Here is a 15788-nt window from a genome sequence, read left to right on the forward strand (position 1 = left end):
TAACAACTGGAAAAAAAAAAGGATAAAATTTTTTTAAAAAATCCGGAAAAAGAGAGATATAATCTTTTCAGCAGCCCACATGATCATATCCGCAAAAAAGGCTGATGAAAAGATTATATCTTTTATCTTCCGGATTTCTTAAGCAAATTTTATCCTTTTTTTCCCAGTTGTTTGCTACTTTTTATTATTATTTTACTTTCCCCCCCTTTTTTTCATATGTCAGTAATTTTCCTGTTTACTTATATCTCATCTGTTTATATATANAGCATTCATTCTAGGTCTAGAAAGAAGAATGAAATAAGCAGAGACAAATAGTCAAGCAATGCATAGAAAAATACAAAATTCTGTGGAGCATGAAACGAAAAAGCAAAAATACCCAAGTAGTAAAGTAAAAGTGCTGTGACGTAAATAGTCACCATAGCCGCTTATAATTATAAGTGCGACGAACATTCATTACAATGGGATATGTGAAATAGAAACGCATCTGATAAAGACAGAAAGGAAAGCCTTCATTATATATATAATGGGAAACCTGACTGTAATTATATTTAAAATGCATAACGTTTCAGTTAAATAGAATAATTTTTAACCGTTCTATTTGCATTGTTACTTGATAAATATATAGTGTTAAAAAATGCCTGTTAAAGTTTGAAAAATATACTGCTTTCAAATAAAGCTTCGTTGAAATTTGCTTCACGATTTACATTGGCATTTCAAAATTTATTACTTTTTTTGGAGAGTTTTTCAACGTTTATTAAGACCCCACGAGACATGCTTGCATCTAGGTTAAAATATAAATGAGTCTGGAGGACATTCTGACATATTTGTACTTCTCAATACTTTTTTGAAGGAAACATGTGTGTTATGGAATAAATGAATAAAATGTACTAAACTTAGGTGAGTTGAAGTTTGACCAAGTGAAGTTATAAGAAGCTTGTGTAGGGAACAAATATTACGGTCATTAAAAAAGTCAATAAAAATTACTTATATTATCAGAAATCCCTTTATTTTAAAAATGATTGAAATGAAATTTCAGTTTATAGTTAGTACTATATTTTTTTTAAAATAGTTTTATATATATGAATCAGACATTTCTAAATTTTTAAAAAAAAATTATTAGTACACAAATAATACAGACAAAAATACACTAAAAAATATAATATGCATTAGGAAGAAATAAAAATAACTGAAAATCTGAGTGTATTCATATTTAATTGAACAAAGTTTCACCTACATTCGACGTTCGCTAGAATATTCTTAACCATTGTCTTTTTTATTGCTTAAAATGTATATAGTATAGTAAAAGTATATATTGCTAAAAAATACCCCAGTTAAAAATATAAAGAAACACATTGTTTTTGAATAAAGCTTTGTTGCAATTATATTTAAAAGCTCCACAATTTTCATTGCGATTTTAAATTTTACAACCACTAAGAAAGTTTCAATGCTTATTAACGTATCGCTTGACATAGTTTACGCAACATATTATAAATAATCTTAAGAAATGCATTTTAAAAAATGAAATAGTTCATTCTTTTTAAGAATTACTTTAATACAAAGCAAGGATTTTGAATTCTCGTTATCGATGCAATAATACGGATATCTATTTTTTTTCCTTTCTATAAATATCTTCACTGAAATGATATTTCGTACATAATTCCTGGCGGCTTAACATTGGTGGCTTTCGTGGTGGCTTAACATTGTTAGAATTGCTAAACTACATTTTAAGAGGGAAATGATCTCTTAAATCACGCGTTGTTCTTCCTAGCTTTTCCACTCCTTAATCTTAATAATCAAGTTATAACAATATCATAAAACTCGGAAACAATGATTAGTGGTATTTTTTTTAAATATTACCGATTTAAGCGTCACTTTATTTAAAAAAACTTTTTTTTTAAACATTACAAAATTTTTGGAAATTGTGCAAATTTACAAAAAAATTTTTTTATTCTTTTGACAAGAAAATTTTTTGGACAAATTTCGTTGCTTTTACATCATTTCGATTTATTTTACCCTTTCTGGTAATTTATAAATTTAGCTATACACAATTTAGCGGTTCCATTTAACAAAAGAAATTTTTACTAGACTGAGTGTTATTCGAATATAATTCTTTTTTTTTATCACTGCCAAACCATGATATTCAAGATTTCATCACATCTCTGTAAATTTTCCCATGGATTAAAACTTAGTATGCATCTTAGACTTAATTTTATTTTTAATTTCGGCTTACTTTAGATCCCTTAAAGAAGCGTAAAAGTTAAATTTACTTGTAATTTTCCGGCCTATGGAACCGAAAAATTCATATTAAGAAAAACGTGAAGTAAGCTTACAGTAAAACTAATTTTTTTAATAAAATTGAACTTCAAATTAGCAGAATCATGGGCAGTGTCATCTAAATTATTACAATAAAAACAATATAAAAATTTTCAATGAAAATTATTGGCATGCTGACCACCGGTAATTTTTACCATCAAATCCATTTTTTCCGTACAATTTTACGGCACAATACATCTGATGTACTGTAATTTTTATAGTAATGTTACCTGTGAAATCATTGAATCACCGAAAGTAAATAAATATTACTGTAAGAACTACGGCATAAAATGTTACGGTAAAAATGGATTTTACGGAAAAATTAATTTTACAAGTGATGCACCCAGGATTTTTACAATGAAGAACTATTTCCAGTTATAGAAACAAAACATAATGTGAATGTAATAGAAAAATTCCCTTTTCGCAACTATTTAACAGTTCAGAGAAAAAATTCTGATGTAGATAGTTATCATTGTCGCTTATAACTCGCAGTGCGACAAATTTCATTACAATTCGATCAATTGTATTAAGACACATGTGATACAAACAGAAAGACAAGCATTCATTCTAGATCTGGAAAGAAGAATGAAATAAGCAGAGACAAATAGTCAAGAAATGAATAGAAAAATACAAAATTCTGTGGAGCATGAAACGAAAAAGTAAAAATACCTAAGTAGTAAAGTAAAAATGCTGTGACGTAAATAGTCGCCATAGCCGCTTATAATTATAAGTGCGACGAACATTCATTACAATGGGATATGTGAAATAGAAACGCATCTGATAAAGACAGAAAGGGAAGCCTTCATTATTGATTTATAAAGAAATAAAATAAGCATTCGCAGGTAGTCAAGCAATGCATAAGAGAATACAAAATTTGGAGAAACATTAAAAAAATATCTAAGTAGTAAAGGGAACATGACCCTATGTCAAAATGTTTAGATGCAGATAATTACCATAGTAGCTTCTAACTATTAGTACGTCAAACTTCATTGCAATTGGGTGAATGGTGTAGGAATACATCTGGTTTAGACAGAATGAGCGGCATTCATTCTTGATTTACAAGGAAGAATGAAATAAGCTGAGGCAACTTGTCAAGCAATGCGTAAAAGAATGCAAAATTGGCGGAACACAAAAAAATACCTATGTAGTAAAGTGAACATGCCCCTATGTCATCCCTATCAATGTACTTTATCTCTTTGTTGCACACTCTCACGTAAAATTTTTCACTCTACCTTCATTTTTTTCGTGAAAGAAATAGAACAAGGAGAAGAAGGTGAAGAAAAGCCTGGAAAGACTCCCTGAGAGGTGTTATTATATGTTTTTTATTTACCCTGGAGACGAAATATTTCGTTGGTGCGTCTCAAGTGCATGAACGTGTCCGGTTGTATGTAACCTTCGCCAGGCCATGCTGTCAAATTCAACAGATATAAGGAAAAAAGATGTTTTTTTTCAGCCAAATATCTTTCTTCTTTTTTCTTCTCCAGGTAAATATAAGGTTATAAAACAAGGCCAACGACGCCATTGAATGTGTACGTGAAAGCATTGATTGCAAGAAACAGCTTACTTTGATGGAATCCTTCTTTTTACTGAATGAAGCTATTACAGAAGAAAAAGCTTCCACATTTTCGAATTGCTGAAACACTTTTTGCCCGATAACACAAAAGAGTTATTCGCGGGAACATGTTTCTGGATGTAGTTCTTTGAAACAACTCTTTTATCAAACCGATTGGAAACATTTTATCTGTCTATCGATGGGGTTTGGAGTGGTTTTATGTATTGGCAGTTTGTGAAGAGAAATTTTATCAGATGAGTTGAATAAGATGCCGTTCAGCTCAACTGTTTCAATATTTTCGGATTATAAAGATTTTTTTTCTTCCTAATTGATTAAAATGAAAGATTTTGGCTGTTAAGTGCTTTTGGAGCTAAAGCCACTTATGTTACAAAAGGGGGAAAAATACTTAAGAAAAAGTTAGGAAAAGTCAACTATTGATAGCTGGTTACTTGATTCAAATTGTATGCGATGAAATTTCAGTGTGGATAATGACATTTTGAGTACAATACTTGAAAAAGAGTTGTATGCCTACGTTGCGATATACAGAATGGTAGAAGTAACAATGCTATTACAAATCAGTTATTGATATCCCGATTTTAAGCCCAAATCATATAAAATGCAGTTTTTATGCAAATGATCATCGTTTTCAAGATCAATTTTAGCACAATGCTTCAAACAGAATCATTTCCTTCTTCAATAAAACGAAATATTCGAAGAAAAAAAATAAGAATAGTTGATTATTGATATCCGGCATTTTAGTCCGAGATATAAGATTTGCAATTTTAATGCAACTTGTTTTTAAATGAATTCCCCGCACTCTATGTGAAACAAAAACCCTGTCATGATAGAATAAAATGAATGAAAAGTTAACAAAGTAACTCTCAAATTATAAAAAAAGTGCTATTTTTATGCAGATAATTATTAAAGATAATGAAAACTCAGAGGAGTTTCCTTAGGACTTTTCTATAATTGGTACCTAACTTATTGCGAATTTGCCTAATAGTGTTTGTCTTATTTTTATTTTTTTATTTCACCGATATTTCACAAATTGTTAAAAACTTCATTCGATAATTATCTGCAAAAAATAATGATTTCACTTTTAAATGAAAAACATTTCATAAGATTACTCAAATATTCTGGAAAATCGAATTATTAGGTTGTGTATAATGCATAATTAACACAATGCATAATGCATAAATCAAAAAATAATGCAAAATTGTACATAGTGTATAAATAAATAAAAAAAATACATTGTTAATGTCATGCATTTATGTGAGTTGCCTTTTATAGCTACAAAACAACAGTGATCAAGATTTCAGCGGCTGATTCCAAAACCTTTAGGCTGTTTCTGAATACTGCAAGGTATTTTTTCATCTAAGTTCGTAAAGTACTCTTTATGCTGAGGGGGTAAATGGTTTGGAACATTTTGGAAGGCTGCTTATAATATTTATGTCAACAAGACGAAGACAAACCAAACCGTAAGACAAATAGTAGACTCTGTGCATCTGACATAAATAACGACATGATTAAAAATGAAAAAAAAAGTGCTAGCAAAGCCGAGTTAAACATTTAGTAAGTTGATTGTTCCATAATTACTACTATGAATGTACATTTTAAGAATCATTGTCAATAATGAAGTCTAAAACATATACACCTCAGAAGTCGAGTATTATTATATATTACTATATTAATATAACAAAAGTGATATCAAAATCTGAAAATTCAAACTGAAAAAGGTGGAACTGAAACAGTGAAAGTGAGAACAAATTACGAAAAAAAAACATGAAAGTTTTAATATGCAATAAGACTAGTTTCGATACCTCCATCTCACATTCCAATTAAACTCTCTATTGGTAAGGCAAATTTCAATAGTACATTCTTTCCTCGCTTTAATATTTATTAATGAATTCTAATATGTATACTTTTATGCTCCCTTTGTGGCATATTTTTCTAATAATTATAATAAAGGGGGCTATTACGGGATGTATCATAAAACTGCAAACTATATACGTGATAATTAAATTAAAATAATTACTTTATGTTGTAAAAATTGTATTTTATTTGGAATTTGAGTTTTCTTCTCCTGATGGCATAATACGTTTAACAAAACTTTTATGACAAGTTAATTAAAAAGGAGCATCGCAATTAAATATTTGCCATCATTTGGATTAGTATAGTAATTATTAAAAAAAACTTTTGACATTTTTAGACTGCAAAAATAACAGTAAATTAATTCACGTACTTTTTTTTATCTGTATATCTGTTGAACTGTATCGCCGGTCTATAGTGTCTGGAAACTCATTTGATTTTGTTTGAATTCAAAAACGGCACAAATAGCATTTAAGTAGGAAATATCCTCGATTGTATTTCTGAAAAACAAGCATTTTATAAATAACTTACTGAAGTAAAAGGACAAAAGCTTAGATTTTAATTAATTCAAATTTACCTTCAAATCATAAACATATAGGCGTTACTCATTTTTTCCGGTGTTAATCAATCTGATAAATCGCTAATTCTAAAATATATAAAATGATTATATTGTATGAAAATTTTATTTTATTTTCTTTCAGTGATAAAACAAAATTAGATATTTATTGATATGATGAAAAATAAAGATTCTCAATTGCTGATATCTGAATCTATTGTAAGACGCTTTTTTTTCGTTTTTGTAGGTTTAAAACTATTTACTAACCATGAAAACAAAACTGTTTGGTTTTAAAACCAGTTATAACTGGCGTGGATTTAAAAACCGAGTGTTGGGATTTTCGTTAGGCAATGGATATTAGAGTTGGTTTGCGGTTGTTTTGTGTTTTAGCAAGTGAACCTTAGAATGTGACTTAATTAGTTTATCTATAGTGGTGTTGCCTATCGCACGAGAAAATAAATGCTAGACTTTTTTGAGTTAAGCATCTTAGTGGTGCTGCTTCTAAACGAGATTGAGCATTTTGTATTTCAACTAATAGTCCAGTGTTACCAATTGAGAAGTTCAGGAAACTGGAAACTCCTTTGGTGAAAAAATGAAGGAAATTTTGCACTGTTAATACTGGGGTTTAGTGGGTATCAGATTCATAGATTAGCCCTCTCGGAAAGGCACGCAGCTAGTTTGAGAAATTAACCTATAACATGCTAACTATTTAGCACGTTGTTATAATTATATAATAATATTTAAACTTTCAACTAAACTCTTTTGATATATATGGTTGCGGGCGTGAACCTGAAACTAATTGCATTCATTCATTTAAAATTGTTTCCATCACTTAAAAACTTTATTTATTTATTCAACTGGAATTTTATGTTAAGTATTTGAAGTAATTAATTCAGTTTCATTTTTATTAATTTTTAAAACATGTTAATTATTACTTTAATTGTAAAAATAATTATATCTAGGTAAGGGATTTTTATATCCTCAAGAATTCAAAATTAATTCTGATTTTCAAGACTAATATATTCTAAACGCCACTCAAAAGAATTAAAAAGAAACCCAAGCCAAAACCTTACTGTTTGTTAGCTTCATTAGCTCATTTGTTAGCTTCATCATTCATTTTGTTAGCTTCATTCAGTGAAGAAAGCGAGAGAGTCACGTCTGTGCAGCCATCTAACTTTCGATCGTGAAACAGTGTCATGATTCACTATGTTTTTTCCTTTATAGCACCGGTATAAGGACATAATCTATGTAATAAGCTTTGAGTAAATTCAGACTGATTGATCTATACATGTAGTATTTTCTATTAAGCCTAAAGAAACTTACGTGAATTGCAATATGTCTGTTGTTGTTTTTAATGATAATTGTGCAAGCCAAGCTTATCAATCATTAACCATGCGAATTAATTCAGTAAAGATAGCTTTTGTTTGACAAGAGAGCTGCGCTAAGTGAAAGAGTGACATAGCTCAACCCCCCCCCGATTATATAGCAACACCACTCAGTCTTGAGGCTATTTCCACAAATCAGACATAGATCTTAACGTGGAGGAAATTTTCTCTGGATCCATGCACCTTGTGAGCATACTACTCAGGTACTGACCATGGACTTAAGATTCCACAGATTTTAGAAGTACGTATATCGCATATATATGGTAGGTGTTAGCGGCTTTAAGAATTGAACTTCGGCAACTTCGGACAGAGGTCCTATGATCTAACCACTAGATTAGCACGGCCTCAATATTTATAAAAAAATATCAAAATTGCCAGAAAATACTTGAAATATTTCCACCATTCTGCAATATTGCGGTGCCAATTTCCAAATTTGAGTACGATACATAGTTTACGGTGAAACACTGAAATATGGAAAATGTCGACATTCAACGGTGAATGTCAACATTCGCGTAGTCACTTGGTGTGTGTCCGAAATATTTGCTACATCCAATTTTATATTAATTTATTCGTTAATATTATTATATTTATTTGATATATTTATATTTATTCTATATTTTAATACTTACTGACGATAGATTAGAAGAAACATCTGTGTTTGGAGTATCGGGCAAATATATATCGGACAATGGCACTTGACCTTAAAAAAACATCAGTGCAGGGTATACCGGGCAGTGGCACTTAACCTTAAAAAAACATCAGTGTCGGGTATACTGGGCAAATGTAAACCGGGCAGTGGCACTTAACCTTAAAAAAACATCAGTGTGGGGAATACCGGGCAAATGTATACCGGGCAGTGGCACTCAACCTTAAAGAAACATCAGTGTAGGGTTAAAATATCGAATAAATGTAATTATATCCACGAATAAATTCATATCAAATCGAATGTAATAAATATTTCGGACATTCACCAAAGCATATCTGTGATTGTCGACATACACCGGTGAGGGTCCGAATGTACAAGAATGTAATGNTGATATATATATATATATATATATATATATATATTTATTTATTATGCAAAGGTATTTATAGAATACGTTTTCATGGAATGTACACTGTATTAAACTGGGACTTTATTTTAAACTGGGAGAAAAAAAAATTTTCACTGCATAATTTTATCGATAACATGAGTCACCAAAGTATTCTTTATTATGGTTCAACAGTTTTGAGAATCTTTTAAGATATTCTTTTAATCAAATCGCGGCTAAGAGCAATAGGAAAATTTGATATTGTGGTTAGTAAGACTATAGTTCTGCGAGTTACCTTGGAGCAATGATGATGGAATGCATTATCATTCGAAATACCACGGAAAATTTGCATGGGGGAATATTTAGGAGATGCGTCATTTCACGCAAGAGTTACATTTTGTGACTTGTGAAATCTCTTTACCTTCCTTTTTGTTGAAACCACATATGTCTTGCTAATTTACGTGAACCGAAACAAAAGATTAATTAGAAAATCATTGCTATTCTGCTACACCCAGCATTCTGGAGTTTTCAATAACGATGATACGAGAATGTGGATATCAGCAAGAAGTATATCTTTCTGATGAGGACTACGAGACGTGAAGAGACAGTTTAAGACGTTTCGCAATAAAGCGGAAATTATGAATAGGTTAATAAACATTTAATAAAAACTTTCGTTGACATACTATATTTTCCTGTGTTGATTTGTGCAAACTACGTTAGCTTAAAATTTCCAGTTTTAGGATTTCAATACTTTAAAAAACTTTTTAAACAAATGAATACTTCTACCGTAGTGTTATCACCGACTTTGAACATCGATATTTTCGCGTGATTTATGTAGTTAAATTGAAAAGTTTAAAATTTTTCTCTGAACAACATAGTTGTAAATAACAACAAACAAAAAAATATAAAAAATAAAAAAGTTAAAAACAAGCTTTTAGAATAATATACATACGTATTTCATTGATTTGAATTCAGTTCAGCATGTCTCAGGCTATACTTCAGGTTTGGTATAGAAGATTACAGGTTCGACGGTATACAGGAACTTCGGTACTTTAAAATAGTATGCTATTGATTCCAAATCAGAAATGTCTTTCCTTGAATCTAGTTTGTCGTTAATTTCACATGAATAATAAAGAAATTTTAACTTAATGAATTTTACTCCTTTTTATGTAATGATATAACCAAAACCTCGCTTTTATGTTCTGAATATCGAAAATATTCTGAATATGTTCTGAATAACCAAAAAGATGGTGTCAAATTGTTTATTTATGTTCGTTGATTCATTTAGTAGAGAGAAAAAAATTAATTTCAATTAAACATAATCATTGTTTTCAATAAAACGAAACTCATATTTTAATCTCTCAGAAAATTTTTCAATTTACTTTTGCTACGGACAAATACTATTTGCGAAATCTATACATTTCATTTTCTCCACTTGCGCATTCTATTTCAAAATGCTAGAACTGGAAATATATCCTATATTATTTAAATACATGAGAATTTTTGTTCGCGAAAACATTTTCACAAAGAAAAAGAAAAGATAAAGTTTCGATGGAATCTTTGAAACGAATATATAAAATGCTTACCCATTTCAATTTCCAGACTGAAAATAATGCCACTTCGTCCAAATAATGGCCGCCTTGGGAACCTAACACGTAGGCTTATTCAATGATATTTCTATTGCCAGATACGGTAGAAGTTAGGGAAGAAATAGGGAAAAATTTGTGGTTGTTTTGGAACATTAGGGAAAACTCTCCTATGGCTAACTCAAGTGTGATACTAGAAATATCTAAGACTTATGCCTAGAAAAGTATAAAGCATTTTTGAACTGAAAATTTTGCAGATGTACTAAAAACAAAGCTTGCGATAGTCAGTGCGAAAAACAAAATGGTGTTTTGCAGATTGGTGAACAAAACTGCAATAACTCAGAAACATAAAAATCACTCCCAGGTGTACAGTTTAGAACAAAAATAGATTTCATTTTTATTCTAAGAGAGTGATTCACAGCATTACCGTTGTAAAATAAAGAAGTAAAATACACATTTATCACTTACTCTTGTATATTTATCATATACTCTGGTATTGCTTTTGGGGAAAAACTATTGTATTGTTCAGATTCTTTTATTTCTGAAAAATTTTTACCAGACAAAAATCAGTAAAATTTAAAATTCAGCCATTAGTAGTTTTTATAGTAAATTACTTTATTTTTATATTTTATAAAAAATAAAGAGTTTCTTTAACACTTCATTAGGAGCTAGGGAGGGAGATTAAAGCGACGCAACATTGTATGTACATGTAAATCTTCCCTAATTATAACATTCTGATTTCTTTATCTAAATACTCTTCCGTATCCTTTATCCGAATAATATAATGCATCTTGTATCCAAATAATACCCGAATTACATTACAGTATCCCTTTTTCAAATAAACATATTCGCGAAATTAATTCGGTTGCAAAATAGCGTTAAATGATATCTGTGCTTAAATATTCATACTATATGTTGAAAAAAAGTAATATTCGCACATTTTAGGGTATATTCAGCCTATTACCAGCCCAAACAAATAATATGAGATAAAAAACAGCTTATAACAGGATGTGTAAAATATTTATATTCAATTATTAAGTAATATAAGCAGTTATATGTTTCAAAACAAAACACATTAATTTTAAATTTTACTTGCATGAGTTATTAAAATTTGCTGGCATCAATTATCAGAAACAATTTTCGAATACAAACTATTATTAAGTATGCAAGTAATTAAACATTACAAACAAAACATTTTTCTTCGATTGCTAACGCCTAATCAGAGCCATACTATTGCTCACATGACGACTGTCCATAATATACAGTAATTGATGGTCCAAGCACACTATTGTATGAAGCGTGCTCTACTCTGCCATATAAAGATATATATATATATATATATATATATATATTAGACGACGATAGGATGGATGAGAGGAATGCTGCAAGTTTATAATTACTAAACACCGTTTTCTTGCTTGGAGAGTATGCTAGAAATTCTGATTTTCATAATAGCTTCATTATTTTCACATTTTATTTGCACCAACATTTAAAACAATATTAAAGCTAAGCATTATCAATTTAACCTTTATATTATTATTTTTTTAGGTTTTCTAAGCACATTATCTCCAGAACCTGAATTTATGGGAGATATTCCTCGAATCAAAGTTATTGCTGGCAAAGATGCAATACTTACATGTGGTGTGGAAAACTTAGGTGATTATAAAGTAAGTTAAACACAACTTTTTCTTATAAAATCTTAGTGATATGATATCTATGTTCAATTTCTCTTTTAAACAAGAAAATAATAACTGTTAACCTTTCTTAGACGATCCTGATTATGATAAATTCCTCAATAGTGCTTATCGGAAATCGTTTGAGATTTTACCCTACTCAGCCTTTCCTCCTATCCTCTCAATAAAAAGGAAACTGCATTTTTCTTATCAGTTTACATTGCCCCTAAAATTTGATCTAAAATTAATATTCTCAATGAAAAACATATTTATTTGAAATGTATTTTTACTTTGGGTTTTCTTCTAGTATCATTGATTCTCTCTCTCTCTCTCTGTATATATATATATATATATATATATATATATTCCTTATTTTGATTTCCAAATTTAAATTTTTTTTTGGATAATTAAAAATTATTTTTTTAAATGGTTTTGAAAAATATTATTAATAATTTTCTTCTTTTGTCATTATTTTTTATTATTTTCCATATTTTAAATTTTAGCCCATTTTTGAGTATATTGAACAAATTAAAAGTAAATTTCTGTTTCATCCTGAACAAGAAAAAATGTTCAAGACAATAAATGACATTAAATCACCCTAGATATCTGAACATCTAATCATGGGTTTCAATTTACTTTGGGTGAAATTATTCAACACTGCTTCTCAACCTCTAACCTCAATTTCCTAAATCCTCGAATATTTAAAAAAAATTTTTTTTATCATTTAGTAAATGATATTTCCATAACGTCATACTTTTTATCCATTTAGAAATCTATTATCTTTTAATTCCTACCCCATTATCCATTCAGAAATCTATTATCTTTTAATTCCTACCCCTTACCCTATTACCTACCACAATTGTTTCTTATCTCTCGGCTTTTGCTTGATTATCTTGTTTCCTCTCCTTTTTTCCCCAATCCCATTTATTCCTTTTAGTAACTTGTTAGAAAATTTCTTCTGAACCTTTGTGTTTCGAAACTATTAAATCCATTTATTTATAGATCTAAGACTGTAGCATATCTCCTTATGTGGTGTTATTAGTGCATTTTCGTGTTTTTAGTTGATTCATTATGGTAGAATTAGCTGCTGCCAGATAGTATTCATTACCAAATGATACCAAATTATTTTTGTCAGATGGTGATTAGGTGTAGGACATAATAACACTGAAAAATGGATATTACAGAATGGGGACAACTACTGAAAATATTGTGAATGTTTTGTTAGTTATTATCATGTTACGCAATTTTTAAGAAATACATGATGTTCACATGATTTATTAGCTCATAAGGTAGAAATAAAATATTATTTTACAAATTTGTTTCACCAAAGAAAAAAATAATCAAACCAGTTGAGTGTCAGAAGCCTAAGTAATTTTTTTTTAAAAAAAGAAAAAGGATGATTGTTGATGGATGAAATGAAATGTCTTAACTAGTCATAAGGATGAAATGTCTTAACTAGTCATAGTATGGACTAGTTAAGACATGGATAGACGACGTTGAAAAGGACCTCAAGCTATTGGGAGTCAACCGATGGCGGGCCGTCGCACCGGACAGGGCCAGATGGAGGAAAATCTGCGAGTCAGCCTTGGCCTGTGAAAGGCTGTTGCGCTTATGAAGAAGAAGAAAACAGCAAAAATTACTGAAACCCTGAGTGTCGCAGTAAAACCCATTTTAAGGCAAATTTCTGCACAATAATTTTCTAGTAATATTTATTTATTTAAAGTGATTCGATAATTTTGCAACGGATAATACTTTAAAAATTACGGTGCCTCTTTTTTTCCTTAAAATTTTAAATTAATTGAAACAGGAATTTTTTGCGACGCATTTGTATATTGGCTGTATGACTCAAATCAATGTCCTTGATTTATTTAAACGCGTTGCAAGCGTTTTGATCATTGAATCATTTATCTTCGCTTCGAGGGGCAAGCATGTGTGATCAATAGCTCTACTGTAATTTATCAAAGTAATTAGCCGACCCATTATCTTATATTCCATCGAGACTAAGCATAAACATCCGTCAAAATTTTGCTCCGTCAATAATAAACTGTGCATTTTCTCTTTGATATAGAAATTACTTAACTTCAAATCAGTGTAACTACTTTTTTATTGCCGTATGTTTACTTTTTAAATTGAAAATGTTTAAACTTAGCCATCTGGAGGCATTAATTATATCATATTTTAACAGGCTTCAGATTCATGTAATGTTAGATTAAATATCTAACGAATGAAAGTTATTCGCTAAGCTTTGGAAGAGATTATCAGAAAAGCATTCAAAATCATTCATTATGTTGTTTTATTTAATTTTTTATCCTTATAAGATTCAAATATAACTTGAAATTTACCTTCAAGTTAGGGTGAAAAATTAGATATATGCAGACAAAGAGTGCTGGTATTTCTTGACAAGATTTCGGATTTATTGTATTTTTCAAACATCAATCTGATCAATTAGGGAGGAAGGAAAAGAAAATGAATAGTATCGCTAAGTATTTGAAAACTAAACCATGCATTGATAGCTTCTATTTATTTATTTTTAGAACCTTAGTTATTTCAAACTTGTTGCTCGGACGTTTCTGCTCATTTTATTAGATAGGACTTGTGTTTAAAACAGAAAGGATTCGACTAATAAAAATGACCAGAAAATGACGCTGTAATAACTGTCCAAAATGAGAGAACATAGGAGATAAATTTAATGAACTTAATTGGCTTGCTTGTTTAAATCAAAATTTTAAGGATTAAAAACACGTGCTTGATTTAGCTGCAGTTGTTGTGCAATAATTGCATTATGACACTTTTAAAATTCAAATTTTGCATTGTTGCAGTGAAATTCATGTAGAAAATTACCTTATCTTTTTGCCCTAAGAAAGTCCCTCCTAACTTAAACTTTCATAGATACTTAAAAATTGATTTGTAATAGAAAGAGCCAAACATTATTTTATAAAATGCTTTGTCTGACGTTTTTTTTTTAAATATATGTTACAAATATATACTGAGGCCTTTTCAATCAATTCAATCGCATCTTTAAAGATGCAAAATTCCTGTTTTTATGATATTTAGCAATGAACTAGATCATTCTCCTTTATTTAGGATAAGAGTAAAAGAAAAAAAAATTGTTTTTAACTTAATCATACATAATTAATGTTTTGATAAATTCGCATTTTTTTCATAGTCCATAGGCCGTCTAATATTGATTTATTTTAATTTCTGACCATCCTTAATTTGTATTTCATTATAAAAAATCCTATATTTGATTAAAAAATAAAAAATGTCTATGATAGCGCTTGTCTATAGGTACAAGACAACAGCTTTATAAAATTTTGCTGTGAGTGCATTTAAAAAGACGTATTCATGAAAACAATCCTTCAATTTTTACTCGGCTTAACTTTCAACGTTAGTGACGCGCTGAACTTCTTTCATGGCGAAGACCAGAAAACAGTTCGCATTGCATTATTTCAAGGAGAAATAACTTCTGGTGAAATAACCGTACTGTATGGTAAAGTAATTTTTGATTTAAAAAAAAACTTTAACTTTGGTATTAAAAACTAAACTTTGCGGTATTTAAACCATTTATTTTTCCACAATTTTTCCGCCTATATAGTAACAATATAGCGGGAATTCTGGTTTTCAAAATTATAGTTCTTATTGCCTCACACTTAGTAAAAAGGCCAAGGCCTCACATTTAGTAAAAAATATAAAGCTGAATTATAAATTGAGCCGAATACATGGTTTAATAAATGCTCTAAGATATCCTGGTAAAATTACTGAATTTAATCTTATTTACCAAATATTATCCTACATTATAAAACGATGTTTCATTGATAAATTC

At 29.6% G+C, this 15788-nt stretch overlaps 1 protein-coding gene across 1 annotated transcript in view; it reads left to right on the forward strand.

Annotated features, from left to right (window-relative positions):
• The window catches only part of LOC107444984 (lachesin), a 181431-nt gene that overhangs the window by 116304 nt on the left and 49339 nt on the right, over positions 1-15788 (forward strand). The window contains exon 3 of the mRNA XM_016059278.3: positions 11841-11959. Coding sequence (XP_015914764.1) covers positions 11841-11959 — 119 coding nt within the window. The remainder of the gene's footprint in view (positions 1-11840; positions 11960-15788) is intronic.

The sequence above is a fragment of the Parasteatoda tepidariorum genome, chromosome 5 (genome assembly GCF_043381705.1).
Source record: "Parasteatoda tepidariorum isolate YZ-2023 chromosome 5, CAS_Ptep_4.0, whole genome shotgun sequence".
NCBI lineage: Eukaryota > Metazoa > Arthropoda > Arachnida > Araneae > Theridiidae > Parasteatoda > Parasteatoda tepidariorum.